Source organism: Populus trichocarpa, chromosome 6 (genome assembly GCF_000002775.5).
Source record: "Populus trichocarpa isolate Nisqually-1 chromosome 6, P.trichocarpa_v4.1, whole genome shotgun sequence".
NCBI classification, from domain to species: domain Eukaryota; kingdom Viridiplantae; phylum Streptophyta; class Magnoliopsida; order Malpighiales; family Salicaceae; genus Populus; species Populus trichocarpa.
The window spans coordinates 11,060,284-11,079,734 of NC_037290.2; the positions used below are offsets into that span (position 1 = coordinate 11,060,284).

A 19,451-nucleotide genomic window follows, 5' to 3' on the forward strand; every position below is an offset into this window, starting at 1 on the left:
GTGATCTGAGAGGTAAAAGTAAATTTCTGCTTTCTTCTTGTATTTGGTTTTGGTTTTTCTAGTTCCATAAATTATGTGGTGAAAAACCCCTTTTCAATCTTTATGTTTGAATTAACAACATTTCCTGAACTTGTCCTCTTAAAGGTGCCATGAAATTGATGCTCAATTAGGTGCTAGTAAAACATTATTCAAGATTATTACAAGGTTAAGATTGCTAAATTGATGAAGAGCATAGAAAGCTAAATGGGTATGCATGAAAAAGAAAGAAAGAAAAGAATATGAGTTGCAAAAGAAGAATAAGGAAAACCAAATGGAATTATAATGTACACAAAATGTTTGATAACAGTAAAAAACAAAAATAGCAATCTAGTACTTATTGGATTGTCATTTTTTATTTGGTGGTATTTTTGTTATTTTGCACTAGGAATGTTTTTAGTCATTAAATAAAATGTAATGACAATCTTGTAAATAATTTAAATTTTTTGTTGAATTTTTTTGTCATTAAATAAAGTGTTATGAACTTATAAAGTTCAAGATGTAAATTGTATTTTTTCAAAGGATGGTGACAAAGTAAAAAAAAATAAAAATAAACTACAAGATGATCATAGTAATTTTTCCAAATCTTAATTGTGATGACGAAAAGATTAGGTTATAATCAAATATGAAAACATAGGGATTTAATATTAGTTTTTTTTTAAAAGAAAATGATTAATAATTATTTTATTATTTTATATTAGTATCAATATTTTTGTAATGGTGTTTCTAATGTTAGCGTTTAAAAGATATAAAATATGGTTTATAATGTACGTAAAATTTTTAAAAATTAATGAATAATAATACATGAAAACAACATCCTAACAAAAACTCAATTGAACTAAGCCAATTAATGTGTCAAAGAATAAAAGTTTGTAACACTACTAAGTTTTTTCCAACTTAATTTCCAATACAACTAAACCCTAGAAATTAATCTCCAACTTATTTTTTTAAAGCATAGTCAAACACCAGAAAATAAACTATATTTTTAACATTCATTTTCATGGAATTCACTATTTAGTAAACATGCAAGTCTTAAAAAGACTAAATGTGACACTAGTTTTAATCATTTGAAAGAGTGGTAAAAACAATAAAAAAGCTAGCCCACAAGCTAGAGACGCCTCCCTTTTTTAGAAATATTATTTTCGCACAAGAATTTAGCTTACATGATTACAAATAATTAGACTAAATGCCTAATTTGCTCAAATTCAAAATCTTATATCATACATGTATGCTGATGAGATTTATGAAAAACACTACAAGATTAAGGTATTTTCAAGGCTAACGGATTGACTAGAAAATTAAGACTACTCGACTTGGACTTCATGAAGACCTGTAAAACAAGTCTCTTCCTAGGCTTAGGAGATTGTCTGATATTTAAGTTAGTATTATGATGGAGTAAAAGAGTTTCAAAGGTTGTGCTATATTTATTTACAAAAAAATTATAAGATATGATCAAAAGTGGAAGGAAAAAAAAGTGATTTGAGAGATTACAACCATTTATCTAATGGCTAATAGAGATTTGTATAGATATGAACAACACCAAATTGCATGGATGTAGAGGTAGATATGAGAAAAACATTGAGGTACTTATCTTAGAGGCTAACATTTAAGATAACAACCTTTAATGATTAATGGTTCATTGTTGAGTGAAAAAAATAATACCACGAGGGCCATTGTCTAGGTATAAGCTTGATACAATGCTATTTTATGGGCTTTATATGACAAAAGGATGTGTGAGCATTTAATGCATATGTATTTTATCTCTACAAATAATGGTGAACATACAAGTTTGACTATACAAGCGTAACTAAGGGTAATGTACCTAGATTGCAATAGTTGGATTCAGGGGTATAGGCTCCGTTACTAACGATTGCCTTTATACCTAGGCAAGATGGGTTTTTTTTATACCTAGGTAAAGTTGTTCCTTGTACACAGAGTAAAGAATGTCTTCGTGCTCAAGCAAAGTTGCTCCTTATACTCAGGGTATAGAATTTGTTATTCAAAAAGCACATACAAAGCCATTTTATACCAAGATGTAGAATATAATATCTTCTCGTATTAGTTGTTCCTTGTACTTGAGTGAAGAATGTCTAAGTATTCAAAAAAAGTTATGTCTTGCACCTAGGATGAAGACTATCTTATTTAAACAACATATGAAGAGCCATCTTATATCTAGGTTACAAAATGCCTTTGTACTTGGATTATACAGTTACAGGGAGAGAGTTTCATGTAGATTAATTGTATAAAGAGCAACTAGTCAAGAAAGTTTCATGGATATCAATCATATAAAGAACATTTTATAGAGAATAACTCATTGATAAATTTTCATAAAGATCAATTGTATGAAGACTATTTTATGGACAATACTAAATGAAGAACATGTTATGAAAAACATTTTATGAAGAATTATATATGGAGAAAATTTTAGAGATAACAACCTTTATTCTAGTGGTTGTTTTTGGTGGCCCGAGGAATATCTAGATACTTACCATATTTGGAGGACATATTCTTATAGTTTTGAAAACAAGAGTTAGATTTTCTTACCACACTCATTTCTTTTACTTAAATATGGTCTTCAAATACTTGTTTTAAATTTAAGATATTTTTTCCCTAGGAGAGTGTGTAGCTCTCTCTACAATATTAGGTTATGGAATACATGAATTAAGGTAATTATAACAATTAGCTCTAATAAACCTTCTACCTTTAACATTTCTTCACTAAACCTATTCAAATAAGCCTTAGTGCCTTCATTCTCTCTTTGAGTGATGATGAACAATTATGTGAAGCTTTTCTTGGTCAAGATGTTTATGTTAAAGTGATTTATGAGCTTTACAAAAAGATACTCATTGCCAATATTGGATCAAGAATCTAAATAAGGTTCCACATCTAGACTGAACCTCATAAAGTCATAGGGAGAGAATTTTACATGATGCATGAATCCTATATAATCAACTTTAAATTGCTACACATATTTTATGTGTTCTTTTAGATCTGTCATCCTATTTTTATTGTTTAAATTCATTTAGGTGAAGATCAGATATCTCAAAAGATAAGTGTCTAATACATTTTTTTTTTCTAATAGAGAGGCCTTTACCTAATAAATGTTATACACTTTTGTATTTGAGGCCTATATCAATATAGACTTAACATCTCTCTAGGTTCTCTTTCTATTTGGACTACCTAAAAAAGTCCCTAATAGAGAATGATGGTGATGGTAGTAGCTATTATCACAATCGTGGTTTTATATTGTTATATCCTTGGACTTCTTTTTATTATGTTTCGAGTATCCACTTATAGAATAATATTTTTGATGATAATAATGAATTTTTTAACGGTTGTGCGAGTGGAGGGATTCTTTTTTACTCTATTGCATGTCAATTTAGCCTATTTCCTCTTCAAACTAGAATTGTTTACATATATTGAGGATTGTAGGTGGTGGTTATAATGAATAAATCATTTAATATTGAAGAAACATGACCTTTAATTGATGTTCTATGGAATGATAGAATGTATAACCTTTCTATATTCTGGAGTTTTTAGGTTGTCAATCATGAAAATAATTAAAAAATATATGAAAAGATAAGAGATTGAATTGACTTTTGTTTAATAATTTCCATAGACAATGTTGCTAATGCCACTAATGAGATTTACAGAAAACTTTACAAGATGAAAGTCTTTAAAATGATGATTGATGGATTAAAAGATTGAGACTGCTAGACTTGAGACTCATGAATACCTGCAAAGCAAGTCCCTTGTTGGGTTTATGGTACCTTTTAATTTTTAAGTTAATATTATAATGGAGGAAAAAGGGCCTTAAAGATTATGTTGTGTGTGATTACAAAAATTATATAAAAAGTGATCATTGATTGAAAAAGAAGAGAAAGTAATATAAGAGATTGTAATTATTTACATTATGGCTCATATACTTTTATATATTCATGATCCATATCAACTTGCATGAAGAGAAGGCTAGGAGGGAAAAACATTATAACATCTAATTTTAGAGGCCATCATTAAAATAAAAACCCTTTAAAACTTATAGTTCATTATTAAATGAAAAGAATAACTTCACAAGGGCTATACTTGGGTATGAATATTGCCATATCACCATTCTATAGGCTCTATGATAGGAGGGCGTGTGAACATTTGATGAATATATTTTTTGTCACTATAGTTAGTGTTGAGTAGACTACGTTTAACTATAAGATAGTTCACTCGAGGTATATAATCTGGATTCAAAGGTATAAATTGAAAGTATTTAAAATCAATATTAAAAGTATTTTAACAGTTTTAAATAAATATAAAAAAGTTATCTCTTTAATCACAAGACCTTTCCCTTGGTAATTGATTTTTTTGACTTTTTTTTTATCAAAAATATTAATTTTTAAATAAAAACTTATCATAATTTTTAAAGAAAGTTTTGATAAAAAATAATGAATTGATGATTTTAACGTGAATGTATTAAAAAAATAAGAATAATAAAATTGAAAAAGTTACATTAAAAAAATAAACACTTCATTAACATTTAGAAAATTATACATATTAAGTTCAAATATAATTATTCAAAAACAAATTGTTAATATTACCATAAAAAACACTAATATTATTTGAAAATAAGAGCATACTTTGATGATTATTTAAACATAATTTAAATAAATTCATTTAAAAATAATCTAATTAAACAATGCAAAATGAGAAAAAAATATTGAAATAAAAAATTAAAGGGCTAATTTATGCGTCCGAACCATTTTAAAACCTAGGTTCTTGGACATAGAAGCCCATACCTTCAATTACAAGGCGAATTGCTTGTCGCATGCCTTCATTTTTTTAATAAAAAAAATAGGTGGACAATACATCACCTACAAGGCAACACAATGTGTCATTCGTTTGCAATCTTAATTTTTCAATAAACTTTTTAAACTGTAAAAGCCTAAATTCTAATAATTGTTTTCTCACAAAAAAAACTTGAGTAAATCATCTCATGATCCTCTATAACCTTTTTTTTTTTTTAACAATAACACACATTCTAATTAACCAAAAAACTCAAAAATCAATTCAAATATAAAAACTTCTTTTAATTCTAATATATATTTTTTTTAGCATCATTAAAGGTGGAAATCACCTCCATTAAGTTCCTTTCTCAAAGTTGACTCTATAGACACTAAAACTAAAGTTGTTAGTGGTCGTAATCTAACCACCCGAGAGCTTTCTCTCTCCTTAAATTTTCTGACTATTTTTCTCTAATCTCTCAAGATTTAGACATTATACCGTAAACAAATGGTTGGGATCCAAATAAAAAATCTCAAAAGAAAAGGGATCAATATATAAAAAAAATAAACACTAAGGTATCAAAGTGTAGACTTACATACCTTTTGAAAAATACATATGAGATAAGACTACTTACTCTGAATAACAAATTTAATTTTTATTTTTTAAAATGACTAAAAACCTTGCATGTAAATTTGATTTGTCATTTAATCTTGTAACGATCTCCAAAACCCCAAACATATCATAGCATGCAATATGAAGATAATACAAAATTTGCAAGGATTAAAATGAATTTCATTATTAATTTAATGACTTAGTGTAATGTGATTGTTTTGGTATTTATGGATTCGACCATTTGACTCTGAAAAAAATAAAAATAAAAAGTGTGACCGCCGACACATTGATGATAAAAATAAGAATAGTTGCGAGAGAGAGGACTGAGGACCCCATCTCAACCCTCTAGCACATTTTGACCCATGCCATCACCTTGTCTTAAATTCCCTTACCTGCCCTCCAACACCCATCTGATCTTTGCCTTAAATATTCACTCACACCTCTCTTCACTTCTACAATACAAATCCATGTCCTGAACACCTCTCCTCATCTCTCTCTCTCTGTCTCTTTCTTCTTGTTTATGACTTCGATAACATTCATTGCACGATGACTTTTTCACACCCCACTAGAATGTCTAAAATCTCAACTCTTTCACTCTTCCTTTTGTTGCTTACATTTTTCCTCCCTGTATGTACTGCACGTGCAAGTTCCATCACTGATGATCTCCAGAATAACTGCTTGAAGGTACCTGTAAATCAATTTGTGGGATCTTTGACGAGCACTCTTGATATAATCCGAGATGTCATCTCTATAATCTCAAATTTCGGCAATGTTTTTGGTGACATTCGCCTTACCAATGCCATAACTGATTGTCTTGACTTGCTCGACTTCTCTGCTGATGAGTTGAGCTGGTCCATGTCTGCTTCCCAGAATCCTAATGGTAAAGAACAGCATCCTCTTCTTGGCATTCAGTCTTGAGTTTGCTTGTTTGTTGTTTTTTTTTTTTTTTTGTATTACATAATGCTAAGAGAGTAATGGGGTTCCAATTCCACTTAGTATCCACCAAATCTCTCTTTTGCCATGTAAGATAGAGGGGACCTCATCTTTACTATGTAAAATTCTTCATTCTCTTCTTTAATTTGGTTTAGTTCTCATTTTCATTATATTTGCAGGTAAACACAACAGCACCGGCGATTTGAGTTCTGATTTAAGGACATGGTTAAGTGCTGCACTTGTTAACCAGGACACATGCATTGAAGGATTTGATGGTACTAACAACATTCTTAAAGGTCTGGTGTCAGGTAGCCTTAACCAAATCACTTCATCAGTCCAAGAACTTCTCAAGAACGTGGACCCACATACCAACTCCAAGTCCAGTGGAGGTGGCTTCAGTGGTAGCAAAAGTGGCAATAATGACCGATTTCCTTCATGGGTTAAGCATGAAGACCGCAAATTGTTAGTCTTAAATGGGGTCACTCCTAATGTAATTGTAGCAGCAGATGGGACTGGGAATTTCACTAAGATAATGGATGCAGTAGCAGCTGCACCTGATTATAGCATGCATCGACACATCATTTACATTAAGAAAGGTGTGTACAATGAATATGTGGACATCAAGAAGAAGAAATGGAATCTGATGATGGTCGGAGAGGGTATGAATGCTACAATCATTACCGGTAACCGGAACTTTATCGATGGTTGGACAACTTTTCGCTCTGCAACCTTCGGTAAGCTGGAACTATCAATTTTGGTGGTTTGCTTTTTTGTCTATGGAAAAGATGGTTTTGATGTGGATTTTATCTGCGTTCGATAATAATAATAATACTACTATAAAAAATGATATTCTCAAACCTGAGATGTGAGATGATCTACATGTTATTTTCCTCATAGTAAACAGTGTTGTGATTGTTTTGATCTTCTATTTGAAGTATTTCAATAATTATGCCTTGAAGTGACACTGACATGGCATAAATATGACTAATTTATATAGAAATTTGACTCTGCGATTCATCCATATAGAAATTTGAAGTATTTCCCTATATTTTATTTTATTAGTAACATGTGATGGCCTGCTGGCCTTGATAATTACTACTTATTGAACATGATTGCATAAGTTCCCTATATATACCTGATCGTTATGTCAATTAAGAATCTGATTTGGATATGATGCAGTACTTTTGTTTTTCTAAATTTTCTGAAGTATCAGTGGCTAATCTTACAACAACGACACTACTTTTTTCTCGTCTGCAGCGGTCAGCGGCAGAGGATTCATAGCTCGAGACATCACTTTTGAGAACACCGCAGGACCTTCAAAACACCAAGCAGTTGCTCTCCGATCTGATTCAGACCTATCAGTCTTCTTCCGGTGTGAAATTAAGAGCTACCAGGATTCACTCTATACACATACAATGCGTCAATTCTACCGGGAATGCCGTGTGAGTGGGACGGTGGATTTCATTTTCGGTGATGCAACTGCAGTGTTCCAAAACTGCCAGATTCTAGCCAGAAAAGGCCTACCAGACCAAAAGAACACGGTAACAGCTCATGGTCGGAAGGACCCAAATCAACCAACAGGCTACTCTTTCCAATTTTGCAACATCTCAGCAGATATTGATCTCTTGCCTTATGTCAACTCCTCCTACACTTACCTTGGCAGACCCTGGAAAAATTTCTCAAGAACCATAATTATGCAATCCTACATGAGCAATGCTATAAGACCAGAAGGATGGCTGGAGTGGAATGGCAATGTGTATTTGGATACTTTGTACTACGGCGAATACATCAACTATGGCCCAGGAGCTGGTGTAGGTAGGAGGGTTAGGTGGCCTGGATTTCATATGTTGAACGATTCCACGCAGGCTAATAATTACACAGTGGCCCAATTCATTCAAGGCAACTTGTGGTTGCCATCAACAGGAGTGAGATACACAGCAGGATTGGAAGTTTAGTATATGTAATCATGATTTTCGATTTGTTTAATATGTTTTAGTTGAAGCTGTTCCAAGGATTGCAGACTAGTTTGGGTTTTGAAAAAATAAGTATATCATAACCCAAATTTGACCCCTCTTTTATTTTTATCAAAACTCTCCTAAAAATAAAAAAAAAATCACAAAAATACCTTTTCATACAAATTCATTATTTTCCCAAATATTAGTCATTTTAGGAGTTTTTCATAATTTTTACTTTCTTTTTCTTTTTCTGCATATTTTTAGTGAGTATGAAAAACAAAAAAAGCAAAAACAAAAATCAAGTTAAAAAAATATATGAGAAAAAATTCAACAAGAAAAAAATCAGTTAGAAAATTTGAAAAAAGAAAATGAGAGAAAACTGAGAAATAGGAAAAATATATAAAAAATACAAAATATAATATGCAAGTTGGATATCTTATCCCCATTTTATTTATTTTTTCTTATCCGAACTTTCTTGAATAATTTAATTCTGCTTAAAAATTATTCCAATCATTTAGCCTAACACCAAAACTCACTTCTAGATAATCATGAACAAAACACCAATTTATCAAAATACTTAAAAGCAAGAGATAATGATAAATATACTCTTTAACCCATCTAGGCACACATCCCACTTAATAAGTATAAAGAAAAAACTCCTCATGAAAAGATAAAAAAACAAAAAAGAAACCACATTTTCTCCTCCTATTTGATGTAGGCGGGCTAAATAGGTTTGAAAATTCTAAACAGTCAGATGAAAATCTATTACTAACAGATCTTGTAGTTAGCCTAACAGATATAGGACCAAACCAATAACTTGGTTACAAAAAGCTATAATTTTTAATCTGATCGTTAGATCGGTCTTCAAGTTTTTCAGGTTATTCTAAAAGCCTAGTTTTATAGTGGGGTTGGCATACTTGCACCAGCCCACCTTTATAAGACCTTCAAATTAAGGAACGAAGATACTATTTAAGCTAATTTTGTTATTTTTTCTTGATTTGTTTTTTGGATTTTATGCATTTTTTTTTCCTTTCTGTTGTAGAATTCTGATTTTATTACATTGTAATGGTCGGTTTTTCATCTATTTAAGAAGTTAAAAGCCCAGGACATATATCAAAATTATCTTTTGAAAATAAAACTATGAATTTATGGTTCTTTATGTGCAATTATATTTGGCTATTAACTCTATCATGTAGGAAATGACGAGAAGGTTCACCCTTGAGATAAAAACATTTAGGAGCTCATGATCGAGGATATATAGAGACAAATCATATAGTTAACCTATTAGTTGGCATAAAGAACTTTATGTTAATAGGAACAAGAGGAGAGTGGCCATAGGTCTTTGGCCAGTATCAATAACCTGTTGCAGATGAGGTATTTGTTTTATCAGAAAGATTATCATAGGGATTTAGAATTTTAGGTGAAGCTTTCTAACTTTTCAAGAACTTTACAAAAAGATGAATTTATTGACTGGATGAACAATATTGAAAGTTTTTTAATACAAGGATGTCCTAGATTAGACAAGAGTGAAGACAGTCATCATCAGATTGAAGGGGGGATATTTTACTTAGTGAGAGTAATTGAAGAGGACACAAGAGCGAGAAGGAAAACCAAGAATCAATGAATGAGAAAAAAATAAAGAAGAAGATAAATGATCACTCTCTCCTTTTTTTTTTTTTTTTATCATGCATAGAAATTGTATCAATGACTCCTCACACTAAAATAAGATGGTAAGTCTCTTGATGATTACACTAACAAGTCATATCAATTAGTAGTAAGGAATGACTTGCTAAAAATAAAGGAGCAACTAGTGGTAAGATATCAAAGTGGGTTATGATAGACCATTGAAGATGTATTGTGTTTGTAGTCTCTATGAACAATATCAAAGGCATAGTAGAAGGCCTTGATAATGAAGAAGCAACAAAGTGTTTGGACAATCAACAAATTTTTAGAGCTGACTAGTACTCCAAAAGAAAAACAATAATAATTAGAGAGCAATCACTACTCAGCCCAAACTATAACAAACTCAGACTCAACAAATAATAGGTCAGGGTTCTAATTTTAGAATTCACTGTGAGGAATATGTTAAACTAGGATATTGAGCCAATGAGTGTCATATGCTAGAGGTCATCCAGAAAAGAATTTATTGATAGAAGAGCTAAATGATTTTAACTACGATGATTCTAAAAGTAATGGAGAGATTCTGCATAAAGATGATGGTGCTACTCTAATCATATAAAAGAGTTTGTTGACATTTAATAAAGATTCAAGTAAAGATTAGAATTATACTAGCATCTTTCATTCCACATGCACCAGAAAGGATAAGACATGTAATTTAATAATTGACAGTGATAGTTGTGAGAATATGGTGTTTATACAGATATTGAAGAAACTCCATCTAAAATCTAAAAGGCACCCTAAGCCTTGCAAGTGGACTCAACTAAATAAAGACACTTAGGTAGTTATTGATAGATGATTTTTTTTGTTTCTTTTTCATGGTATAAAATTATTTTGATAATGCTTAGTATGACATGGTTTTAGTGGATGTGTGCCATATTTTGTTGGGTAGGTCATGATAGTTTGATAAGAGTGTTGTGAATAATGAAAAAAATATATGCACGCCTTTTATACAAAAAAGGAAACATATAATTTTTTTAGCTATAAAAAAAGAAGTCGCCACTAAAATTGGTAAGGGAAAGAACTTGTTGCCACTGTCGTGGTTCATGAAAGAGATAAAGAGAGAGGGAGTAGTATATGCCTTAATGCTAGTAGTAGTGTTATAGAGGAAAATGATGATGATGCCCTGAACAAGTACAAAGTGTGCTAGTAGAATTTGTGGATTTGATGCTAAAAGAGTTACCCTAAGGATTACATCTTATGAGGGATAACCAATACTAGACTGAATTGATTCCGAGTTCCATCCTTCCAATGTAGCTCACATAAGAGATGTCTAGTAAGAAGCAAGAGACTGCCTTTTTCTCTTTCTCTATCTTAGTGTTTGGAAAAACTTTATGGGACTAAACTACCTTGGATTATGATTTATAATATTTATTAAACTTAAGATAAGCAATAATAAAGTTGGAATTATTGAATTAAATATTAATTACCTATTAAATAGTCAGTCTTAGGATTCTAAAATGAATAAGAGCATTAAAATTGGTTATGCAATCATGGTATTGGAATCTCCAAGAAGTATAAAGCAGGAACTCTTTGGAGCCTTTTTTGACCTTGAAATTAGGAACCTCTATTTTATAATTAGCCAAGAATACATCTAACTCTGTTTTGAATTTGAACAACCTATAAGATTGTTATTTTAGGATTGCTTTTTTTTTTTTCCTAGTAAATGTTGGCTACATTTCTACTGGTAGACAGTTTCTAAATAAGGTTTTTTTTTGGAGTTTGTCCGACTTTTAACTTACATTGCATGACTTTGTTTCTTAAAAGACTAGTGCAATGAAATATCCTAAATTTGAGACTTTTTACACTAGAAATATTTTTTTAAAAAATGAAAGCATTCATGCTTGGATAGAGGCTAAAGATAAGTTTCGTGAAAACCTAACATTCCGTAAGAAGGTTTTATTTTATAAAAAATGCTCTTTAATGGAACTTGAGCTAAAGTTGGTTATGACAAAAAAAAAAAAAAACCCATATGTTTTGCCTGGTGGGTCGAGAAATTTCATCTTAAATCTTGTCTTTTTATTTTATGTCGAAATAATATTCACTAGGAAAATATTTTATTAAATTAATAGGTAAAAATTATTATTTTTATTTTTTAAAAAAGGTTTAACTATAAAGATATCTCTCATACTAATTACATGCCATTTGAAAAAAAATTCTCGTAGCATAATCTTAAAGATACATTTACATCAACTTGGTTTACTCTTAATAATATTTTTAGATGATATCCTCAATATTTGTAATAAGAAAATCAAGAAAAGAAATAAAATTTTTTAACTATCAGGTCAACCCTAACGATTATAAATTATATTAAAATCACATTCATAGGGAAAAATCCTAATTCTAGAAAACAACGAATAAAATACACTTTTTGAAAAGCCTAAATCAATTGCATATTAATAGTTTTATCTCTCGCATTGTGCCAAAAGTAAAATTCCAAGTTGATTTTGAACATAATAAAAAAATGTGTTAACGTTCCGATACATTTTAAAATAATATGATTTTTTTTCAAAAACACAAATATGTTGCTTACACATATATTCGGTTTACGTTACAAATAGGATATCAAGTCAATTTCTAATGTGATTTTTTTTTGTTTGTATATGTTTTTATGTATCATAAATTTTTTTTAATTGAAAAACAAAAAGATATCATTTATGCTTTATAAAATAAAATAAAAATTATATGAACCAATAAATCTTAAAAGAGTTGTTAACACTAATTAAATATTAAAACATGAAGTTAATCTTCATAGCTTAAATAAAAAAATAGATACAAATATAAATGTTTTACACCGATTGTTCTTTTTATTTTATTCGTTTTGATTTATTATTAACAACTAGATATTGTTGATAATAACAATTGGTTTATGTTGTTATAAAAACTTCATACAAATACAATTAATTCATATAAAGTATAAGCGGTATTTGTTTTATACAAACCAAACTAATCTCTTTGAAGTATTATGCAACTAAAAAAAATATAAAAATATCAATATTTAAATAAAAACAATTAATGGAAAGGACAATAATAAAAACAAAAAAACAAAAGGTCAGGCAATCATAGGTCAAGGCCACACACTTGCCTTAATAAAAGACTCAGACATATTTGGGCTTGAAAGACTAGATATGCATCTATTTTTTTTCTTACATTAATAGTAGATGATTTGTCACCTATTTCTATGCACACAACACATTCATATAAAGGTGGACAACAAGTCACTTGCAATGGTAGGTGACCTGTCGACGATTGATCTTTTTCTTAGAAAATTAGGGCTCATGTTTTCGGACCCTAAAAACCTAATTTCCAACTTTTTTTTTAATCTAAAAACATCTCCAAAACACCATATAAACCTAAAAAAACACATAGCAACCACAAAACACCCTAAAATCACTATAAAAAAACAAAAATCAACTGAATCAAAATAAACTAAATGAAACACAATCTACTTTTCTCACCATGTTTAAAGAGAAAAACTATCTTTATTGAATTTCTCTTGGGAAGATGAACCTATTAACATAAAAATCCTCTTTTTTGCTTGTTGAAATACAGTCAATCAACATTTTTCTCACTTTTATAATTTTTTATCGAGTTTCTCTCTTGTATTTCCAGTTTAAAGGCTGAAAAATATACACATAATATTTTGGATCAAAATAAGAAATTCTAAAAACTTTGAGATTCCCATCAATTTTGTTCTTATTTTACATTGTGGTCCTTTATCTTTTAATTTTGTTTTTGTATTACAATTTAAAGTTTTATCTTATAAATTTGGCTGCAAAAGAATTAAATAAAAAAATTGAGGAAAAAATAAAAAAAAAGGTGAAAAAAAAAGCTTCAATGTTAAGATGAACAATGAAGCCGCCTCAAAAACCCCAATTCTTTTAGTTTTATTTATCATTATGATTATAATTATAATACAATGACCACCAATTTTTTTGTTATGATTCCTTTCCAGTTGTCCTCTTATGTATCAGTGTTGAGATCAAGAGTATAACACACGACTTAAGAACAAAAAATCTCTCAAGTGCTTCTCTTATGAGATTTGAATTGCTGTCGAAATTCTCACCACCGAGAGATATCCCTTGGTAGTTGACAAACAAGGATATAATTATAAAAAATACAAGTTGCTAGAGGAAATCAACCACTCAGGCAACCACACATAATAATAATAATAATAATAATAATAATATATTAAAAGGACTTTATTATCTTATCGCAAAAATTTCTACTTTCAAAATTAAAAAAACTTTTACTCTAAAAACATATAAGAAAATATTTACTTTTTTCTATATAACAATGAAAAACAATATGTCAATACCAATATGGAAATTCAATGCTATTTTTAATAATATCAAATAATATTTTTAAATCATTATAAAGTACTTTATAATTTACATTTTATTTTAACTATCAAAACTTTAAAAATACTTCAAAACAGGTAAAAAAAATGCAATAATTAAATATAAAAAATAAAGAAATTTACATCAAAATTTATCAAATTATTAAATCGAATCCTAATTAATTCCTTTTATATATAAGATACTTGGTTATTGTTTTATGTCATTTTTCACTTCTTTAGATGAAGAGGTTCATAAAGTTTTTTTAATTCTTAATTTTTCACCATAGCTACTAATATTATTAAAAGAAGACTACGTACTTAAAATGAGTCATAAAATTCATGTCATGTCTATTCTTTTAATTTCTATTCATTTCCCATATAATTAAAATCTAAAACTTATAAAATTATATCAAAATTAAATAAATTATTGATTGGACCTTTGTTCTTTTTTTTATAGGGAAACTTTGGTTATTTTTATGTTATATTTATATGTTATAGGATTTATATATTTTGAAAAAATATTAATATTAAAAGGACTCCTTATTAAAAAAACAGAAAAAACTTTTTTATTCCTATCTATATTTTTAAATAAAGTCTTTAAAATAGAAGAATCTGTTAATATTAGTATAATTATCTTAAAATTTAGTTGAATATATTCTTATTCACACATGCACCTTATATATTTATGTAATGTATAGATGGTTTTATTTAATTTTTATTCGTACATGGTATTTTATTAGATCTTAAACTCTTGATTTTTTGGAAGAATATTATTAGAATTAATTTTTAGCATTTTTATATAAATTTTATGAATATAGCATATGCTAAAAATACTAGTACATATAAAAGAGGAATTCAATAAATATTTTATTTTTTCACAAATCTTTAGCCCTTGATGCTCCAAGGATAATAAAATATAAGCTTTCACATATCTCATTTTTTTTTATAAGTGTTGATTTATATTAATTTAATTAATTTTAATTACTTTCTATTTTTGTTTAATAGATTTTAAAATATATATATTTTTATATAATCACTGATGATTTTACCAATAGATTAAGTCCGTCGGTATATATATTTTTTATATATATTTTTTTGGTATGTTTTTTGTGTCAGTAAATCCATTAATGATTATATTATTGACGATTCACTGACATACCATAAATTATTGATTATAATTTTTTTAATAGCTTGTTTTTATCTGTGAATCTATTGGTAAAATACATACCAATACCAATAGATTGTAAGTATAAATATCAATTTTTTTTATAAATCTAAATTTTTTATTAGTGTTCTCAATTAGAATAAAATTTATTCTTTTGATAAACTTAAGGAAACAAAAAGCGGTTACTTTATTTTACTTGTATAGAAATGAAAGGCTGATTACAAATTCCTAGAGTCTTCACCCAAACTTCCAAAAAAAAAAAAAAAAAATCTAAAACGGATTAATTTTGGTGCGTCCTGAATTTTCTTATTAAGATCCTATAAATTGATTGAAAACCATATTACATAAGAAAAAGGAATATACTAAGGTCATAAGTTTTTATGTATTTTGTTTTTACAAGTTAAAAAGAAAAAGAAAAAGAAAAAGAAAAAGAAAACTAAAGCCAAATGATTTATAAAAAACAACACCTTAGCAAAAGGTTTTTTTTATATATATATAATTTATATAGAAATCATTAATTTTAATCACTTCCTTCAGCTATGCAAAAAATAGATTTAGTATGTCTGTTCGTGCCGTTCTAGGTTTTCTTTTTTTTTCTTTTCGTTTCAATATCTATAATCAGTCAGATGCAGCATTGGTTTGACAAGTCAAGCAAGTTGAATATTAGAGGCCGATTTAAAAAATGAAAGAACACTAGTCGAAAAAGACATAATGATCACGAATCTTACCATGTGATAATCTGGAAGCTGAATGGCCAAAAAAATAAAAAAAATAAAAACACCGTCAAACATTATCCTGTGATTTATCACCAGACAAGCATGGTCAAGTTGTAACAAGTGTCTAGATGCAAGGGAGCTAGCCACATTCAAACTTCTGTACATCATCATATACTCCACAGTAATGATGAAGCCATAACAACACCACTGCTTGTCGTCATTTTGGTATTGGTTGTGTTTTGCGTGGCTGCAGAGCCACAATTTCATGAGATTTTGAAATGTTTTTTTGTTTTAAATTAGCTTTTTTAATATTTTTAGATCATTTTAACATATTAATATCAAAAACCATTAAACATGCTCTTAACCGACACTCATGAGCTGAGACCATGAAGGGAGGTTGCCCCAGAGCCATAGAGCAACGTCCACTGAGCCTTCAAATAATGGCTTATGAAATCAGCGAGGTTAATATCTAGGACAGTAAGTATAATGGGGAAGAGACGAAAGGCAATAGAGTCGGAACTTCAAGAAAGGCCGAAAGTGCTCTCAGCGCTGGAAAAATGTGGGTGCATGGACATGCAGCTGGCTGACAAAATAACGTGCAGTAAGAAAGAGTTATGGGTTATGGCCTAACTAGCTATAGATGCAGAATTAGCGGTAGGTATGACCCCTCTTTCCTCCTAGCTGCAAATGCACACAAATGTGTTTTGGAGTCATTCGAGACTGGTCATAATTCAATTATTACAGCTTTAGAATTCTCTATTCCACTCATTCAGAGCCTATACCTACGTTTGCTAGCCTTGAAAAATGATCTTTGCTAGCGCTTCCTACCGCTGTTCCTGATAAAATAAACATTCACTTGAATTTTTCATGGTATACTTCAAGTTTTAAGTTTGTTTTCTAGTAATTATTAGTTCAGGAGACAAATCTTAAGATCATTAAAAGATTAAATAATTATTAATTTAAAAATTTAAAAAAACAAAAAAAACATACAACTAGGGACAAAAGGACAGCTGATTGAAGTGGGAAAATGCAAAAGAAAACATCAATCAACATGGTCTGTGGGTAATGCAGCCCCCCCTCCCCCTCTCTATCCATATTGGGAACATAAGTCAGACTTCAGAGTACTTTATACATATTATAGACAGTCTAATTCCACAAGGACTAATTAATCAGGAAAAAGCCATTAATTTGTAATTAAGAAATAATAGAAAGAAAAAGGGCGTGCGTGACCCTTGTGTTTCCAAGACATCATTTAAGACCATTATAAAAGAGAGATCACTGTCGCCCAAGAATTATATTACTATTTATTGGAATAGTAATTGGAGGAGAGGTTACTGTCGCCCAAGAATTATATTACTATTTATTGGAATAGTAATTTGATCATATCATCTCTGGTATAAAAAACCTTTTAGCTAGGTATTTATTGAAGATAAGATGTTTTTTTTTTTTTTTTTGAGATATAACTATTTTTTTTATAAATTATATATGGTTAGATTTGTCATTTTGTTTTTTTATAGTAAGAATACAAATTTAACCCTAGAATGAAACATAATATAATATCAATTACTCGGGGATGTTTTGGTTTTTTCAGGTTTTTTTTAAATAATATAATTACTTTGATGTCCTTAAAGAAAAAATCAACTTAACTATCTCACAATGTTTTTTTTATTACATTGATTTTATTGTAAATTTGAAGGTTGTTTAGGGGCTTTTCTGTAATTGACATATATTAAATATATTTGAAAAAAATTTGTTGGCTAATGCGTGATACGCACCCGCTTGTAGATGGCCCCTGCGTTGTTCGGGCGACTCATGTGGGGCTGTCCAGTAACTAAACGCCGCCTTTCTAGAAGGCATTTAAAAAGTCTCAGCGCCTCTAACCCGGTGAGGCGGTGCGTGTTCCAAGATTCATGGTGGTTTAACTTCGACAGTCATTTTCCATCTTCTTCTCCCTCTCCTCACCTAGATTTTCACGCTAACCCCCTAAAAATTTAAGAACAACCTTTTAATTTATTGATTCTTCATATTTGATCCCCTTTTATGATTTTTTTTAATGTTGGATAATTTATTAAATTGGTATGCCTTTTCAATTTTATCCCTCTTGAATTTTTTCATCTTTCAAATTTGCCCTCTATTTTTTTAATTGCTATTTGTTTTTGCTTTAACAAGTTTTTAAAATTGATATTTTTTAAATTGGTTCATAATAAATTTCTTGATTGAACTTAGATCCAAGATTTTATAAGTTACAAGTTTTTAAGATTTGATCAAATCTAGGATATGTTTGCCTGGGTTTACTTAGTTTTTTTTCCCCTTTGTCTAGGCTAATTTTTTTCTCTATTTCATCCTTCAGTGTTTATTTAATTGAAGACTGAGTTTCTTTTTTAGCTTGCTTTCTAAGAAATTCATTGTTGGTCTTGAAAATGACTCGGTTATCTCGGGTTTTTATGTTTATTGTTCTTTATTGTGTTTTTTTTACTAATTCTTTAAATTTGTATTTTCTCCTTATCCTTTCCTTCAATATTTGATATGATTTTTTTAAACAATGTATACGGTTAGAATTCATTTTCTATTTCATCCTTTTTTATTTTGTTTTTCTTTCAAATTAGTTCTCATTTTTTTTTATTGCTATTTATTTTATTTGAGATTAAATTTTTTATTTGTTTGGGAATTAAGCTTCTTGATTCCAGTTTGAGTCTAAAATTTTACAGGTTATGAGTTTTAAAGATTCAACTAAGTTTAGAAGGTTTGTTTGGATTTGTTCAAATTTTTTTCCCTTTTATAAGTTAATGTTGTTTTTTCTTTTTTTTTTAAAGTTTTTTGCTTTTTTTTTTTTTACTTTAATAGGGTTAGTTTTGAATTCATGACCAGAATCACCGGTTACAAAAGTTAATGCAATTAACTTTAGTTTTTTTTTGTTATTTTTAAATTTATTTATTTTATTTTTATCATTTAATACTTAATGTATCAAAATTAATCTTCATGATTTTTTCTTTTTTCCTTTCAAGTAGCTCAATATCACATAATTTGTGAGTTAATCCAGTTTAACTTAGTTTTTTTTTCTTATGTTTTTTTATTTTTTCAGTTTTGACTTTCAAGTTTTTTATATTGGGCTCATGTCCTGTTTTTTTTTTTAATATTTTTTTGTTATTATTTTTTGGTGTTATATATTTCTTATTTATATTATTTAAATTATGAATTGATCCGGATTCAGTCTCAATTTGTTTTTGTCTTCCAAAAACATTTTTACT

At 29.0% G+C, this 19,451-nt stretch overlaps 1 protein-coding gene across 1 annotated transcript; it reads left to right on the forward strand.

Annotated features, from left to right (window-relative positions):
* Positions 1-5,857: 5,857 nt before the first annotated feature.
* On the forward strand, positions 5,858-8,422 carry LOC18100262 (pectinesterase/pectinesterase inhibitor PPE8B). Its single transcript, XM_006381479.3, has 3 exons — positions 5,858-6,298; positions 6,531-7,085; positions 7,609-8,422. The coding sequence occupies exons 1-3, from the start codon at positions 5,965-5,967 to the stop codon at positions 8,304-8,306; spliced, it is 1,587 nt and encodes a 528-aa protein (XP_006381541.2). The 5' UTR covers positions 5,858-5,964; the 3' UTR covers positions 8,307-8,422.
* Positions 8,423-19,451: the final 11,029 nt, after the last annotated feature.

Coding starts and splice junctions, on each gene's coding strand:
- LOC18100262 (XM_006381479.3), top strand. CDS start 5,965: ATGACTTTTTCACACCCCACTAGAATGTCTAAAATCTCAACTCTTTCA. Junction 6,299..6,530: donor TGCTTCCCAGAATCCTAATG/GTAAAGAACAGC, acceptor TTATATTTGCAG/GTAAACACAACAGCACCGGC. Junction 7,086..7,608: donor TTTTCGCTCTGCAACCTTCG/GTAAGCTGGAAC, acceptor TCTCGTCTGCAG/CGGTCAGCGGCAGAGGATTC.